General features: G+C 41.8%; 2 protein-coding genes across 5 annotated transcripts in view; both read right to left on the bottom strand.

Annotated features, from left to right (window-relative positions):
- The window catches only part of UBOX5 (U-box domain containing 5), a 34,528-nt gene that overhangs the window by 16,595 nt on the left and 3,954 nt on the right, over window positions 1-13,979 (bottom strand). Inside the window, exon 2 of one of the 4 annotated variants that reach the window (XM_014861885.3) lies at window positions 12,865-12,957. The exons of 2 other annotated variants lie outside the window; for them this stretch is intronic. The gene's annotated coding sequence lies outside the window, so the exon portion shown is untranslated. Of the gene's footprint in view, window positions 1-8,085; window positions 8,205-12,864; window positions 12,958-13,979 lie in introns of those variants that run through there. One more of the 4 variants, XM_044747806.2, reaches the window with a different exon arrangement.
- FASTKD5 (FAST kinase domains 5) lies at window positions 5,471-8,163 on the bottom strand. The gene has a single exon (XM_014861882.3). It carries the CDS (start codon window positions 8,161-8,163, stop codon window positions 5,713-5,715), a length of 2,451 nt encoding a protein of 816 aa, XP_014717368.1. The 3' UTR covers window positions 5,471-5,712.

The following is a 13,979-nucleotide window of genomic DNA, read 5'->3' as shown; positions in this document are numbered from 1 at the left end:
GAGTCAGACCTTTCTCCTCTGCCTCCCTGTACTCAGGCTGAGGGAGCGAAAGTGCAAGGGAAGGGATGAGAAGGGATCCAGAGGTAGGGTGACCCACTATGTGGTCTATCTGAAACTGAGGGGTTTTCCAGAATTCGGAACTTTCAGTGCTAAAACCAGTAAAGTCCTGGGAAAACTGGGACAAGTTGGTCATCCTATCTGAAAGGTTTCTGTCTGCGTTTCCTTGGAGCTTGAAGCAGCCAAGCAACCTTTTTGTTGTTGAGGACACTTGGGGGTGGGAAAGTGTAGAGGGATAATTTAGAAGAGAATAAGGTGACCATGACACTTTCTGAACACCTCAGCATCCATCTTCCTTTGGCCTACAAAGAAGCTGCCATAGATGAGTTATACAACCTGATTTTTGAGTCTCACGAAAATGTAATGGAAAGTAATTCTGGCAGACACACATAATTTTAAAGACTAGGCTCAAACAGGTTACAGAGGAAAAAAAAAGAAGAAGAAAAGATTACCTGTCAAATAAGAGAAAAGCATTTAACCTCAAAGAGTGGGTGGAATACCAATGCACTGAGCAATTTTATAAATTGGGCACTTCAGCTTTTAAAGAAGTACAATACTTCTTATAATTTCTAAATTGAGATACTTGTCCATCCGTGAAAAAAATCTGACTGGTGTGCATTTTCCTTAGAGCCGGTTAAAATGAAAGACAGCTGTCCCAGCCCATCCCACACAGTCACCCACCAGTGCGAGGTAAGCAGGGAGACAAGAACACAAGAGCAATCCTATACACTTGTAGCCAATTCACCCTTCAATGGCTTAATATGTACAAGGGATTCTGCTAGGCACAAGTGGACACAGTTTTTACTCTTTAGACACTCACAGGTTCAAAACAAGGCAGATGGGCAAAGGGTTCTAATACTATTTCCTCAGTGCCTTAATAGCAGTGCCAGCAAAACTGTATGGGAACCCAGGTGAGGCAGCCAGGCTCTCCATGTACAAACCTGAACCCTAACTCCGTCCCTCTCTTCCAGGGCCTTATTCCATCTGTTCTTGCCTCTTTCCTGAATCCTCAACTTATCTCTGACTACAGAATCCTTTCCTTAACAAGTAAACATTGCTCCAGTCTCTTCTGCCCCCAAGAGCCCCCTCAAAAAAAGCCTTGCCTTGCTGCTATATGTCCTTCTTAGGGTTGCCAACCTAACAAACAAAAACACACACTTAAATCTGAAATTTGGATAAATGGATTTTTTTTTTTTAGTAAAGCAATGCTCCATGTACTATTTGAGACATACTTACACTAAAAAATTACTAATTGCACGTTCAGCAAACTATGAATAGAAAGGAACTTCCTCAACATGATAAAGAGCAATTATGAAAAACCCATAGCTAAATCATATCAATGGTGAAAGACTGATACCCCTAATATCAGGTCTGAGACAAGGATGCTTTCACCATTCCTATTCAATTTTGTACTATAAGTTCTAGCCAGAGAAAGTGGGCAAGAAAAAGAAACAAAAAGGCATCCAAAGTGGAAAGGAAGAAGTAAAACTCTCTACCCACAGATGACATGACCCCATACACAGAAAATCCTAAACACACACACACAAAACCTATTAGAGCTAATAAAAGAATTAAGCAAAACTGCAGGGTAAATTAGTTGTAACTTCTATACACTAGCAATGAGCAATTTACAAAGGCAATTAAGAAAATAATTCCATTTACAACAGCACCAAAAAGAATAAAATACTCAGGAATAAATTTAACTGAGAAGGTATAAGACTTGTACACTGAAAACTACAAAATGTTGCTGAAAGAAATTAAAGAAGACAAATAAATGGAAAGACATCTCGTGTTCATGGATGGGAAGACTTACTATTGTTAAGATTGAAAAGATGCTAATATCATTAGTCGCTAGGGAAATGCACATCAAAACCACAACGACATACCACTTCACACTCATTAGGATGGCTATTTTTCAAAAAAAAGTGTAAGCAAAGATGTGAAGAAAGTGGAACCCCAGAACACTGCTGTAGCAATGTAAAATGGCACAGCCACTGCAGAAGACAGTTTGGCAGTTCCTGAATAAGTTAAACATAGAACTAACATACGACCCAGCAATTTCACTCCTGGGTACATAGTCAAAAATACTGAAAACAAGTGTTCAAACAAAAACTTGTACATGAATGTTCACAGCAGCAACAGTCACAATAGTCAAAAGGTCCATCAACTGAGCAATGGATAAACAAGATATGGTAACATCCACACTATGGTCTATTATTAGCCATAAAAAAGAATGAAGTACTGGTACATGCTATAAAACATGGATCCTTGAAAACATTACACTAACTAAAAGGAGCCAGACAAAAGGCTATGTATTGTACAATTCCAGTTATATGACGTATCCATAATATGAAAATTCAGAGAGACAGAAAGCAGACTAGCAGTTTTCAGGGTCTGGGGGAGGGGGACGTAGGAGTGACTGCTTAATGGGTATGTTTCTTTTTGGAGTGAAAAAAATGTTCTGGAACTAAATAGTGATGACTAGTTACACAACACTATCCATGTACTATCACTGAATCATACACTTTGCTTAAAATGGCCAATTTTATGTGTATTTTACCACAAAAAGTATTCATTACTTATCTGAAATTCAAATTTAACTGGGCATCCTGTATTTTATCTAGCAATCCTAGTCCCATTCTAAATCCTGCTCAAGTTTCCCCTTCCCCTCAAAGCTTCTCAAGGAATTTCCTCAACATTTGCAATCCATTCCTTAACTCCCATTCGTTCAAGAGGTGTGCAATCCGGCTTTGCCCCGCCAATTAAACTCCAACTGCTATTGTTAAGGTAATCAATGATATCCAAGTCACCAAATTTATTGAAGATTTTTCAGTTCTTACTTTAATTGCTCTCTCCCCAGCAAGTGACATACAAACTCCCTCTCTTGAAATACTCTCTTTTCCCTTAGGCTTCTTTCTGTGCAGTAAAAGTTAGCTCAGCAGGTGTGGGTGTTCAAATCCTCCGCATTCAAAAGAAACTGGCCCTTCATCAGTTCCTAGGAGATAAACTCTAAGCCCTGGAAACATCCTGCCTAATAAGACGATCTATATATACTTGGGGCCTTGGGCCATGCCGGACAGTTTAGGCTAACAATATGATTTATGGTGGGAGCCTTGGGCCATGCTGTATCAGCCCGACCTCTGGAAGGGCTGGAGACTGAGTGACTAAGCTCTGCCATGTGGGGCACTCCAAGCTTACATGACTGACTCCCAATAAAACCCTGCAATGCAAGGCTCAGATGAGCTTTCCTGATTGGCAATATCTGTACGTGTTGTCAAACATCACTGCTGGGAGAATTAAGAGCTGTCCTCGTGACTCCACTGGAAGAGGACAACTGAAAGCTTGTGCCTGGTCTCTCCACTATATTTCTTGCTGATTTTAATCTCTATGCTTTCACTGGAACAAACCATAATTTTGAATATAACAGCTTTTTTGAATTCTGTGAGTCCTCCAAGGGAGGGTGGTCCCTGGGATCCCTGTCATACTTCTCTGTCACCGTTTTTCCTAAGTCAGATTATCTAGCTGTTCTTTTTCTGTCTTTATCACTGGATCTCCTTTGCTTTGCCCTCTCACAAACGCTGGTATTCCATTCTTGGTAATCTTCCCTGTTCCCCACCTGCATTAACCTCCTTCCCACCAGTCCCAGGCAATTTCACTCATCTGTAGTTCTGACTGCCACCTGTCCTCATCCTCATTTGAGACCCCAATCTGGACCTTTCTGCTTGAAGGCCCATCTGAGCATGACCAGGGCAGACTCATCATTAACCCTCTACCCAAACATCTTTCCTGCTTTGATCCCTATTTTAGTTGCCGACTCTGTATGAATCAAGGCATCAAAATCATCATTCCTCAGTCCAATCAATTAGCAAGTCTTGTCTTTTTCCCCTTCCAAACATCTCTGGAATTTGCTTTCCATTTCCATAGTTCTGGCCCTCATTATCTCTCACCCGAGCTCGTGCACACATTGGTGAAGCATTCTCCCTGACCTATCTCACATATCCTCCACTCCTCAATCTAGTTCCATCCTGCTCTTTACCTAACATTTCTAAAACATGAATCTGTCCAGTTACTGTCTGACTTAGATCTTGTTTGCAGCACCCCAGCCCTTGCAGACTTAGGCTCTTTAGCAAGGCCATAAGGCCTTTGTGACCCAGATACTCTCCACCTCTCCTGACCCACCCTCCACCTTCCTTCCCCCTGCAACTCTCCAGCATTGTCCAGTCACTCTAAATTCCCAGACCACACTCACTAAACGATATTATCGATGTGCCAGGACCCATTCTAAGTGCTGGAGATAAATTAGTTAACCAGACCAAGTTAACTCAAAGGGCTGTCTTCCAAAAGGGAAACCAAGAAGTAAATAAATAAAGCATAACTTCTGATACTGCTGAATGCAGTGAAGAAAATGAAGCTGGAGAAGGTGAAAGCATGATCAAAGGCCAATGGGGTACTGTTTTAGTTAGCATGGATGGAGAAGTCCTTTCTGAAGAAGTGATCTTTGAGAACTAAATAATGGTGGGAGAGATCCTTTTTAAAAGAAATTCTCACAGACTCCACATGTTTACAAGTTACTTACATATATGCAATCTCCTTATGCTTGTGGCTATAATATAACCACACCTGAAGCCCACTAGACCTCCTATTAGGGAAGGTAATGTTTCCTTCTCATCTGAGCTACTTGCTATGAAAAACATCCTGCCTGGTCTTCAGATGTGGAACCACTGGCCCAACAGGCACTTAAACATTTCTACTCTTCTAGGTCCAATTTTAGGAAGAAAATGTCCTGGAAGCAGGGTGGTGGTGTTATGCAAGAGAAGTAGAAACGCAGAACAGTGGGCTAAGAGGAAGATATTGAGCTCACTAATTGTGAAATGGCTCTTTAAAACAGGAAGAACCAGCAACTACTGAGGACAACCAACCAAATCTAAACAAGAATGAGAAGGACTTTAGAAGGTGTGAAGAAAACATGCATGGGGGGAAGAAATCCTGAAATGTAAGTGAAGTGGGAAAAGATTCTTATTTTAAAACAAGGTATATGAAAACTACTTTTAAAAAATTGGTTTTATGGGGCTGACCCGGTGGTGTAGTGATTAAGTTTGTGCACTCTGCTTCGGTGGCCTGGGGTTTGCAGCTTCAGATCCCTGGCATGGACCTACACACTGCTCATTAAGCAGTGATGGCCTCCCACATACAAAGTAGAGGAAGAATGGCATAGATGTTAGTTCAGTGACAATTTTCCTCAAGCAAAAAGAGGAAGATTGGCAACAGATGTTAGCTCAGGACCAATCTTCCTCCCCCCCAAAAAGGCTTTAGACAATGTCTGACTATACCTTTATCCTAAAAATTCAAAGTAACTGTGAGATAAGGCTGGTAAACAGAGAAATAAAAATGAAAACAAATTACTTGACCATAGGACACTTTAAGATGTTTATTATTTACCTGCACAAATTCGCAGCAATTTGTACAACTGGACCAGGTTACAATTAATTCACAGTGACATACACTAGCTTCAATCTGCCACGGACAAGAGCACAACTAAGTCTCCTCCACAGGTGACTTTATTATCAAACCTACATTCTGGCTTTTATAACTGTTTCATAACATCTGGTACAGGGCACATCTACATTCTTTGAGTAGAAATGCCCCAAAGGTCCTTCAGAGAGCAGCGGTGAACACTTTCTCATGGAGGAATGCCAGCTTTTCTAAGCGAGTTCGTTTCAGTAGTGGGAGCCATTCCCAGTGAGATAACTCTACCACACGGTACCCAAGCCGATTCAGCTGCCGCCTCTTCATATTGTGCAGTCCAAGCAGATTCCTGGAACCATAGCAATACTGGTTCTTGTTTGTCAACTGAACAGCCAGTTTCACTCGTGGGCCCTGCATGTAGCCTGGGGGACACAGGCTAGCCATCTCCATGGCCCCCAATCTGTCTGCCACATTGCAAAAGGAGGCCCCCAAGTGTATGGCTGCCTTCTTCTCTAATTCCATGGGCTGCTGCCCAGTCTCTGACTCAGCTTCCTCCTGGAAATGCCCTCTTGATTTCCCTTTTAGTAGCTGATTCATCAAATCATCCGTAAGGCTGACTCCCACATGCTTAAGCCTTAATTTGGCTACATCTTCAGTTGGTGTGGCTTCTCTGTTAAATGGTAATGGCTTCAGGTTAACATCAAGCTGGACTTCTAAGTCAGAAGATCGGGTATGAGTCAAAATCATATGGTGCTTGATGTACTGAGGCCCACCCAACATGGTCTCAAGTAAAAAGAGAGCTTCTAGGAATTCAGGCTTTGACATCATATCCTTCCTTGCTAAATTCCATAGCATTTCCGACCCCTCTTGCTGAAGGTGAGAACAAAGACGATTGCCTCTGTAATCTGGACACTCAATGCCAACTATACCATCAAGAGTATACAGCTCCTTAGTGAGTTCAAACTTACTTCTCTCTTGAGCTAACCTGACAAACCCTGGACTCAAAGCAAAATCGATGAGCTCTACCGGAAAGTATTCAGAAAATGCCAGGCCCAGCAGGCAGGTGAGCAGGTGTTCTGGATATCGGTTGAACTCAGGCATCTTTCTGTGAATCTCATTTATCAGGCTAGAATAAAACTCTTCTGCATTGGGTGGCTTATAATTCAGAGTTCCAAATGACCACAGAATCTTGGCAACATCTTTACTTCGACAGTATGCTACCCTAGAAGGCAAAGAAGCAGCCACGGCATTCATTACCCCTTCATCCAAGAAGTGTAAGGCTGAACAGGCAAGAGTCAGGTGCATGACACCCTGAACTCCCAGGGAAGGAATTCGCTGAGGAGCAATCTGTCCAAATTGCTTCATGAAATTTATGTGATCCACATGAGTGAAACGAAACATTTTAAGAATATTCACTAAGGCATAACTACTCAGATGCTGCATGTCAGCACAAGCCAGGTCTCCAATTTTCCGCATGACAAATTCAGAGAGACTACTACTTGATTTAAAGAACCCCAAACAGATTGTACCAACCTCCTCTAAATTGATCAAATCTATATACTTGAGGATCAATGATTCCAGTTTTTGCATTAGGTCCTGGGGTACCTGACGACTTTCACCTATAATATAAATTAAATGAATCAGCTGGGACAAGGATAGACCTTTCCAGTGCAAATTAAGATAACTAAAAAAGATTTTTAAAAACCGAGGTACTTTGCGGCCCAAGTACCGCCAGAGGTCAGCCACCAAGAGAAGTTGATCCAGACTCATCTCCCATACTTTATGGCAAAAGTTGGTTTCATACACATCTAACATTGGATGGGAGTGAGGGATTCCTAAACTGACAAAGGCTTTCAAGATATTGATCAGATCTGGGGAGTCAAAGAGTTGTATGTTTTTCACACTCAGCTGGCAGAGCAAAGCAAAGCTGGCACTAGATAGCAGAACAGAATGCTGCTCTGCAGGCAAAGAGCTCAGCTTACAGAAATAATCAGCAATGATTTGAGGCTGGAGATTATCCCGATACACCGTAACTTTGTGCAGAATTAGTTCACCTTCTGAAACAGACAAGGGCTGACAAGCCTCAGATCTGTTATAGCTGTGAAGTTGGTACTCTGGTCTTAGCTGTAGGAAAACTCGGGGGTCTTTAAAGGAATCAAAAGCTTCTATATCCTCTTTATCAATCCTCATGGCCCTGGGTGAGCCCGGATTCAACGTGCTGGCCTTAGAGGCAGAAGCTCTACTGAATTCCAAACTTGGGAGAGCACTGCTGGTTGTCAGGATTCTCCGAGAAGAGAAGGTAGTACAAATGTTCTCAACTTTTTTGGCAGGATGGCAGAGGCCACTGTGTTCTGGAGGGTCTTGTCCCTTGGGCCATGTGTAGCTTCCTACATTCCAATATGCCGCTCTTTGGGTTGCACTGTAGGCAGAAGGACTGCAAAACGCTTGACGTACTAAAGGTTTTAACAGCTTGAGAGTGGCTGCCATTCTGGTGTCAGTACTGATCGTTTTGGCAGTCAGAACACAGTCCTCATAGGTTTGACCAGGTACTTTCTTGTTTACCTGGTGCTTGATTACAGCTGGATGGGGAGGCGTTCCACAGAAACTGCCTGGAAATCTTCGGCATTTCACAAGAGCCATGGATCACAAATGACTGGGCCAGAATTGGTGCCAGATACTGAAAAAAGGGTAGATGAAGAATAAGTGGCTTCCACCTATCACAATACCAAAATTTACACATTATAAGAAATGGATTAAAGCTACACTGCCGTCCACTCAAGTAAGTTCAATGCTAGTGAATGCCCGAACCACAAGACAGCATACATCAAGGATAAATTCCATGTGCCTTGCATAAAGGCACAGGAAAACCACAAACCCAAGGTATTATTGGGCAGTTCTCTGGACTGCTGCTCAGTCCAGACTTCCTTCTGGACTTCCTCTTCCCTCTGAACAGACTTCTTTTATTGTAGAAGGAAAGCAGCAATGGTTAGAGAAGAGACGGTTGCTCTGCTAACACTCAGAAGGAAGGAGGAAGGTAGATTCCCAAAAAGGAAGCTGGGAACAAAAGTGAGCAACCTATTCCATCTCTGATATCAACACATAAACGTCCCACTTGGAGAATAAGAAAGCTGGTAAAAGCTGACGTGCTAACATCAAAGTAAAAAGTGGAACTCGGTGTAAGTTTAATTAATTATACTCTGTTCCTAAAGTACAGAACTTTTTATTACAGAATTCGGTTGTTCTAATACTGCTCCTGTACGTTTTAGAAGATGCCTATTCTCCTCTCCAGGCTTATAAGAGAGTTTGAATCACTGTTATACGGTAGTCATGCACTTGGGAAATATACAGCCATGCGTCACTTAACAACAGGAATACATTCTGAGAAATGTGTCACGCAATTCCACTGTTGTGTGAACATCATAGAGTGTACTAACACAAACCTAGATGGTATAGCCTACTACACACCTAGGCTATATGGTACTAATCTTACAGAACCAGCATTATATGTGTTCTGTCGTTGACTGAAACATCATTACACAGCACATGACGGTACTCAAAAACGCATGCATTTTTGTGGTGGAGGGCAAAAGGCTGAGGCCCTGTTCACTGTCAATTCATGGGTGGGAAGCAAAGAGCATCTCAAAGCCGGGCTCAGGGAACACCAATTCACACGACTGCCCCTGCTGACAAACCAAGGGAGCAACACGGCTTTCCTCCGCAGGAGGTGGATTTGCAATGCTTCCAGCGAGTCAGGTGTTGATTATCCAGCCTGTGAGTAGCACAAGACCCATTTTCTCCCATGGTAGAAACCATGAGAGGCTATGAAATTGACTCTGCTGTACTCTTGCTTTCTCTAAATGCTTACTGGCTTTCCTTCCACTTGAGAAATGCTAAAGCCTGACAAGCAAAACCCAGGGAGCCCTGAGCTGCCAAGATAGGGAGCAGACAGGGCTGTGCTGCAGAAAAATCCCATGAGGTTTCTGATGGTGTCAAAATGACTCCCTGAAATGCCTGCCCAACTCTCCTGTCAGCCCCTTCCTTCTAGAGCCCACAGTATAAGAACTAGGGGAGGCCAGTGGCTTTATTTGGTTAGCCCAATTACATAGGCTTCTCTGGGTGGCAGGAATATATGATCTAATTTCTTTGTAAACCACAGCAGAATTCTTTTCCATTAAATCTTTATATACTTGATTCTTTACTGTGGCTTGTGGACCATTCTGCCTACCAAGTTTCAATCCGTGGGTCCAGATGCTACAGACCAGGTGGCAGCAAACTACGGCCTGGGGCCCAAATCTAGCCCTCCACCTGTTTTTCTAAGTAAAGTTTTATCAGAACACAGCCAGACCATTCATTACATATTGTCTATGGCTGCTTTCTCACCACAAGAGCAGAACTGAGTAATTTTGGCAGAGAACATATGTCCTGCAAAGCATACAATATTTACTACCTGGCCCTTCACAGAAAAAGTTTGCTATAGACCATCAGCTTATTCCTATGAATGCAGATGGCAACATTTTACAAATTAGAAAACATTAGGTAAATAGTACTGAAATAATTTTTTATTTAATATTTAGGTGATAATTGAAGATTTATGGCTCAAAATAGTCACTAGGAATCTCAATTAATACTGCAGCACAGGCATAGTGGGAACAAAAGAAACAGAAAGTAATGGAACTCTCCAGTTGACAGAACAAGGCTTTTAAGAAGACCTACTTTGGAACCTGGAATCTAAATTTAGTTCAACACAGTGTGCAACTAAACCCATAAACTGTTCAAATCTCTGGTCTTTCACTGCATCTTGGGAACTAGATCTGAAGAAATTTAAAAAAAAATACAAAATTTTTTACTAAACAGCTGTGCTACTCTAAAGCAAAAAACTGAAGATCCAAATGTCCACCCAGAAGGAGGCTGGTTTAGAGGATAAGTGTGAGGCAGGCATCAACACATGAAAAAGTAAATACAAATATTCAGCGCAACAAACAGAACAAACGGTGCGATCACTTAAAATAGCCTTACATAAAAAGAAAGTGACTATACAGATTCTTTGTGGGGAGATTTTCTATTATATCTTTGATAAATTAATTTTTCCCACTTTATATTGGGGTTAAAACTGTTAATACAGGGGCCAGCCGGTGGCCAAGTGGTTAAGTTCGCACGCTCCACTACAGCAGCCCAGGGTTTTGCTGGTTCGAATCCTGGGCGCGGACATGGCACTGCTCATCAGGCCATGCTGAGGCAGTGTCCCATATGCCACAACTAGAAGGACCCACAACTAAAAAAATATGCAACTGTGTACTGGGGGGAATTTGCAGAGAAAAAGCAGGAAAAAACAAAAAAAGAAGTTGTTAGCTGAAGTGCCAATCTTTAGGGGAAAAAACCCCAAAACTGTTAATACAGAAGAGTCTATGAATTAATTTAACAAATATCTTTATAAATGATATAATTTTAAAACCACATTAAATAATTTACATTACTTCAATTAATACTACCTAAGAGTACTTAATGAAATTAAGGCGCATGGTCTTGAAATGAACAAAAGAACCATTTCCTGGAACATCAATGTTTGACTGGTACAGATCCAGTGTTTTTAACTGATGTGGCTCTTTTTGATTTGCAAAAACATAGGCTAAGTCCCAAAATGGAAATAACAAAAGCCACAATTGTCTTAGCGACTCCTCCGTGCCAAGCCTTGTATGAGCTGTTTTATCTGCATTAGCTCCAATCCTTACAACCTTTCTGAAAGGGAGGTTTTAACCTCTCCATATTGTTGATGAGGAAAAGGAGACTCCATGAGATTAAGAAATCTGACGAAGGTTACAGCCAAAGCACAGAGTGGGGTCTGATGTCAAAGACTGATTCGAAAATCCACGTTGCTGGTGTATTGGAGAGATGAGAAAAGGAGCCAGATCCCAAACAAGGGAATGGGCAGGATCCTGAACAATGTATAGGCTTCCCAGGTGCAGGGAGCTGGAGGGCTAGAACTGGGTGAGCTCAAAAGCCCCTCACACCTCTAACAGTCTAAGATCCTAGCTGTCACCATTGTTAGTTTATACTACTTACAAAAAGAACAAAGAGAAGACCTCAGACTGAAATCTACATTTAAAAAATGGGTTTACAGGGGCTGGCCCCGTGGCCGAGTGGTTGAGTCTGTGCGCTCCGCTGCAGGCGGCCCAGTGTTTCGTTGGTTCGAGTCCTGGGCGCGGACATGGCACTGCTCGTCGGGCCACGCTGAGGCAGCGTCCCATGTGCTACAGCTGGAAGGACCCACAACGAAGAATATACAACTATGTACTGGGGGGCTTTGGGGAGAAAAAGGAAAAAAATAAAATCTTTAAAAAAAAAAAAATGGGTTTACAAGCTGCCTTAGTTATCAAGGTAAAGAGAATTACCACAATCTCTGAAGACCTGAAAGTTGACAGAAGAGATATGGGATCCAGAATTTAGGGTTCAACATAGGAGAGAAGCAAAGGGAAACCCCAGGACAATGATGAAAGAACATCCCAGGACTACAGCTGTGGGCAGACATAAAGAGCAACGAGTTCATGCTGGAAGAGATGGATATTACCTAGGAGAGGAGACTGACACTTCTAATGGATAATTTGGGGACCAAGAAGTAATAGGGAGAAAACCAAGCCATAACAATGGTAACAAAAATTATTAACGCAAGGAAAACAAAAAAGTTGTCCAAGACAGAAAATGTTATATTATACTCTGCTCAGCTGTGACTAATATTTATTAATATAAACCTTGAGTATCAGCCTAATCAAAACTTATGAGCAAACTATATTGGGAGGATGAAGGGAGGGGAAAAGGAGTAGGGGAGCTTGGGTAGTTATATAAGAGACCTAGAGCCTCAAAGTCAATAATAAAGAAATCAAAAGATTTTATAGGTATAGGTATGTCCTAAAAATCAAGAAATAGCAACACAAATGTTATCTAGAAATACACTGATAAATGCCAAAAGAAACAGACAAATAGTTAAACTGCCTCTGGGAAACAAAAATAGAGGGAAAAAAGAGAGGGAATTAACATTTAGTATTCTAAGCTCTACCAAACTATTTGATTGTGTAAACCATGTATATGTACAACTCTGACAAAAATTAAATTTACAAAATTTAAATGTACTAAGAGGAAATTAAGGTATTCTTCAAGAAGACAATCAGTGAATAGAGAAAGTAACCTTAACATTCAAGGAAAATGCTGAAAAGTTCTTTCCAGTGTAAGCACTTCCTACTGTCTAGAGCTCCTTTACGGATGCCCAGTAACAGAAATAATGACAAAATAAAGAATCTTAAAGGCATGCAGAGCCAAACTGCAAACAGCAAAACAGTAGCTACTTACTTTATCACCATGCAACTTTTAGCATTACTGTAGATACCGTATCTATACACACAGGTCTGAAATATGACCACTTCAGAAGTTGGGTCTTGAGTACTGTGGGGAAGGAAAGGAAATAAACACAGGAAAGATACAGAACCAATAAAGCAGAACCATGGGAGAAAAAGCACTGCAAAGGAGAGGTCAGAAAGTGGTGCTCAAATAGAAAAAACACAGCTGAAAGAGACTTAGTTCCTCCTTAAGGACGCCCAGAGACTCTATAAGAAAGCTGGGAAGGGAACACTTTGAGACGTACAATCAATAACTCCTGACACCTTCTCTAAAGGTTCAAAGGTATTTGGCGTCATTTCACAAAGCCCCTTTCTTAGTTTAAGTGTCCCAAGTATACTCTCCTCCCTATCTCCTCTTTAGGGGTCCTAAAGAAGCAGAGTGGAACCTCAGAGACCCCTGGACTGTGGCTGTTTCAAAAGGCACTGCCCAAACCGCCCTGAACGATCTGACTCCACAGGAGCGAGGAGTCTTACCTTTCCACCTTCCAGTTACAGGTCTGAGCAAGGCTGAATAGCTTCATTTTAAACTACAGTCCAGAAGTTAGAAGTAAGCTAGGTAGAGGAAGGGAGCCCCCACATGCTAACTGTAAACTAAGTATATGACACTTCAGAATATTCAGTTTACTAGTTACTGGATCTCATCTTTTTTTTTTTTTTTTGAGGAAGATTAGCCTTGAGCCAACATCTGCTGCTCATCTTCCTCTTTTTTTTTTTTGCTGAGAAAGCCTGGCCCTGAGCTAACATCCGTGCCATCCTCCTCTACTTTATATGTGGGACGCCTACCACAGCATGGCTTGCCAAGGAGTGCCCTGTCTGCATCCAGGATCCGAACCCGCAAACCCCAGGTCACTGAAGCAGAATGTGCGCACTTAACCACTGCACCACCAGGCCCGCCCCAGGATCTCATCCTTTAATTCTGATTTCTGATCCTTTTGCTAGAAAGGTTTAATCCTCTTCTGTCCTGACAAAATTGCCACAAATAAATGGATACTTCAATCCTCATTCTTGTCTTAGCAAATAATTTGTTGAGCAACCCTGAGAACTAAAACAGCAAAAAACTAACTTTCT

The sequence above is a fragment of the Equus asinus genome, chromosome 15 (genome assembly GCF_041296235.1).
Source record: "Equus asinus isolate D_3611 breed Donkey chromosome 15, EquAss-T2T_v2, whole genome shotgun sequence".
NCBI lineage: Eukaryota > Metazoa > Chordata > Mammalia > Perissodactyla > Equidae > Equus > Equus asinus.
The sequence above is the reverse complement of the archived record's forward strand: the minus strand, read 5'-3'. Positions and strand labels throughout refer to the sequence as shown.

Excerpts from the sequence above, each read along its gene's own strand:
- FASTKD5 (XM_014861882.3), bottom strand. The coding sequence starts at position 8,163 with ATGGCTCTTGTGAAATGCCGAAGATTTCCAGGCAGTTTCTGTGGAACG.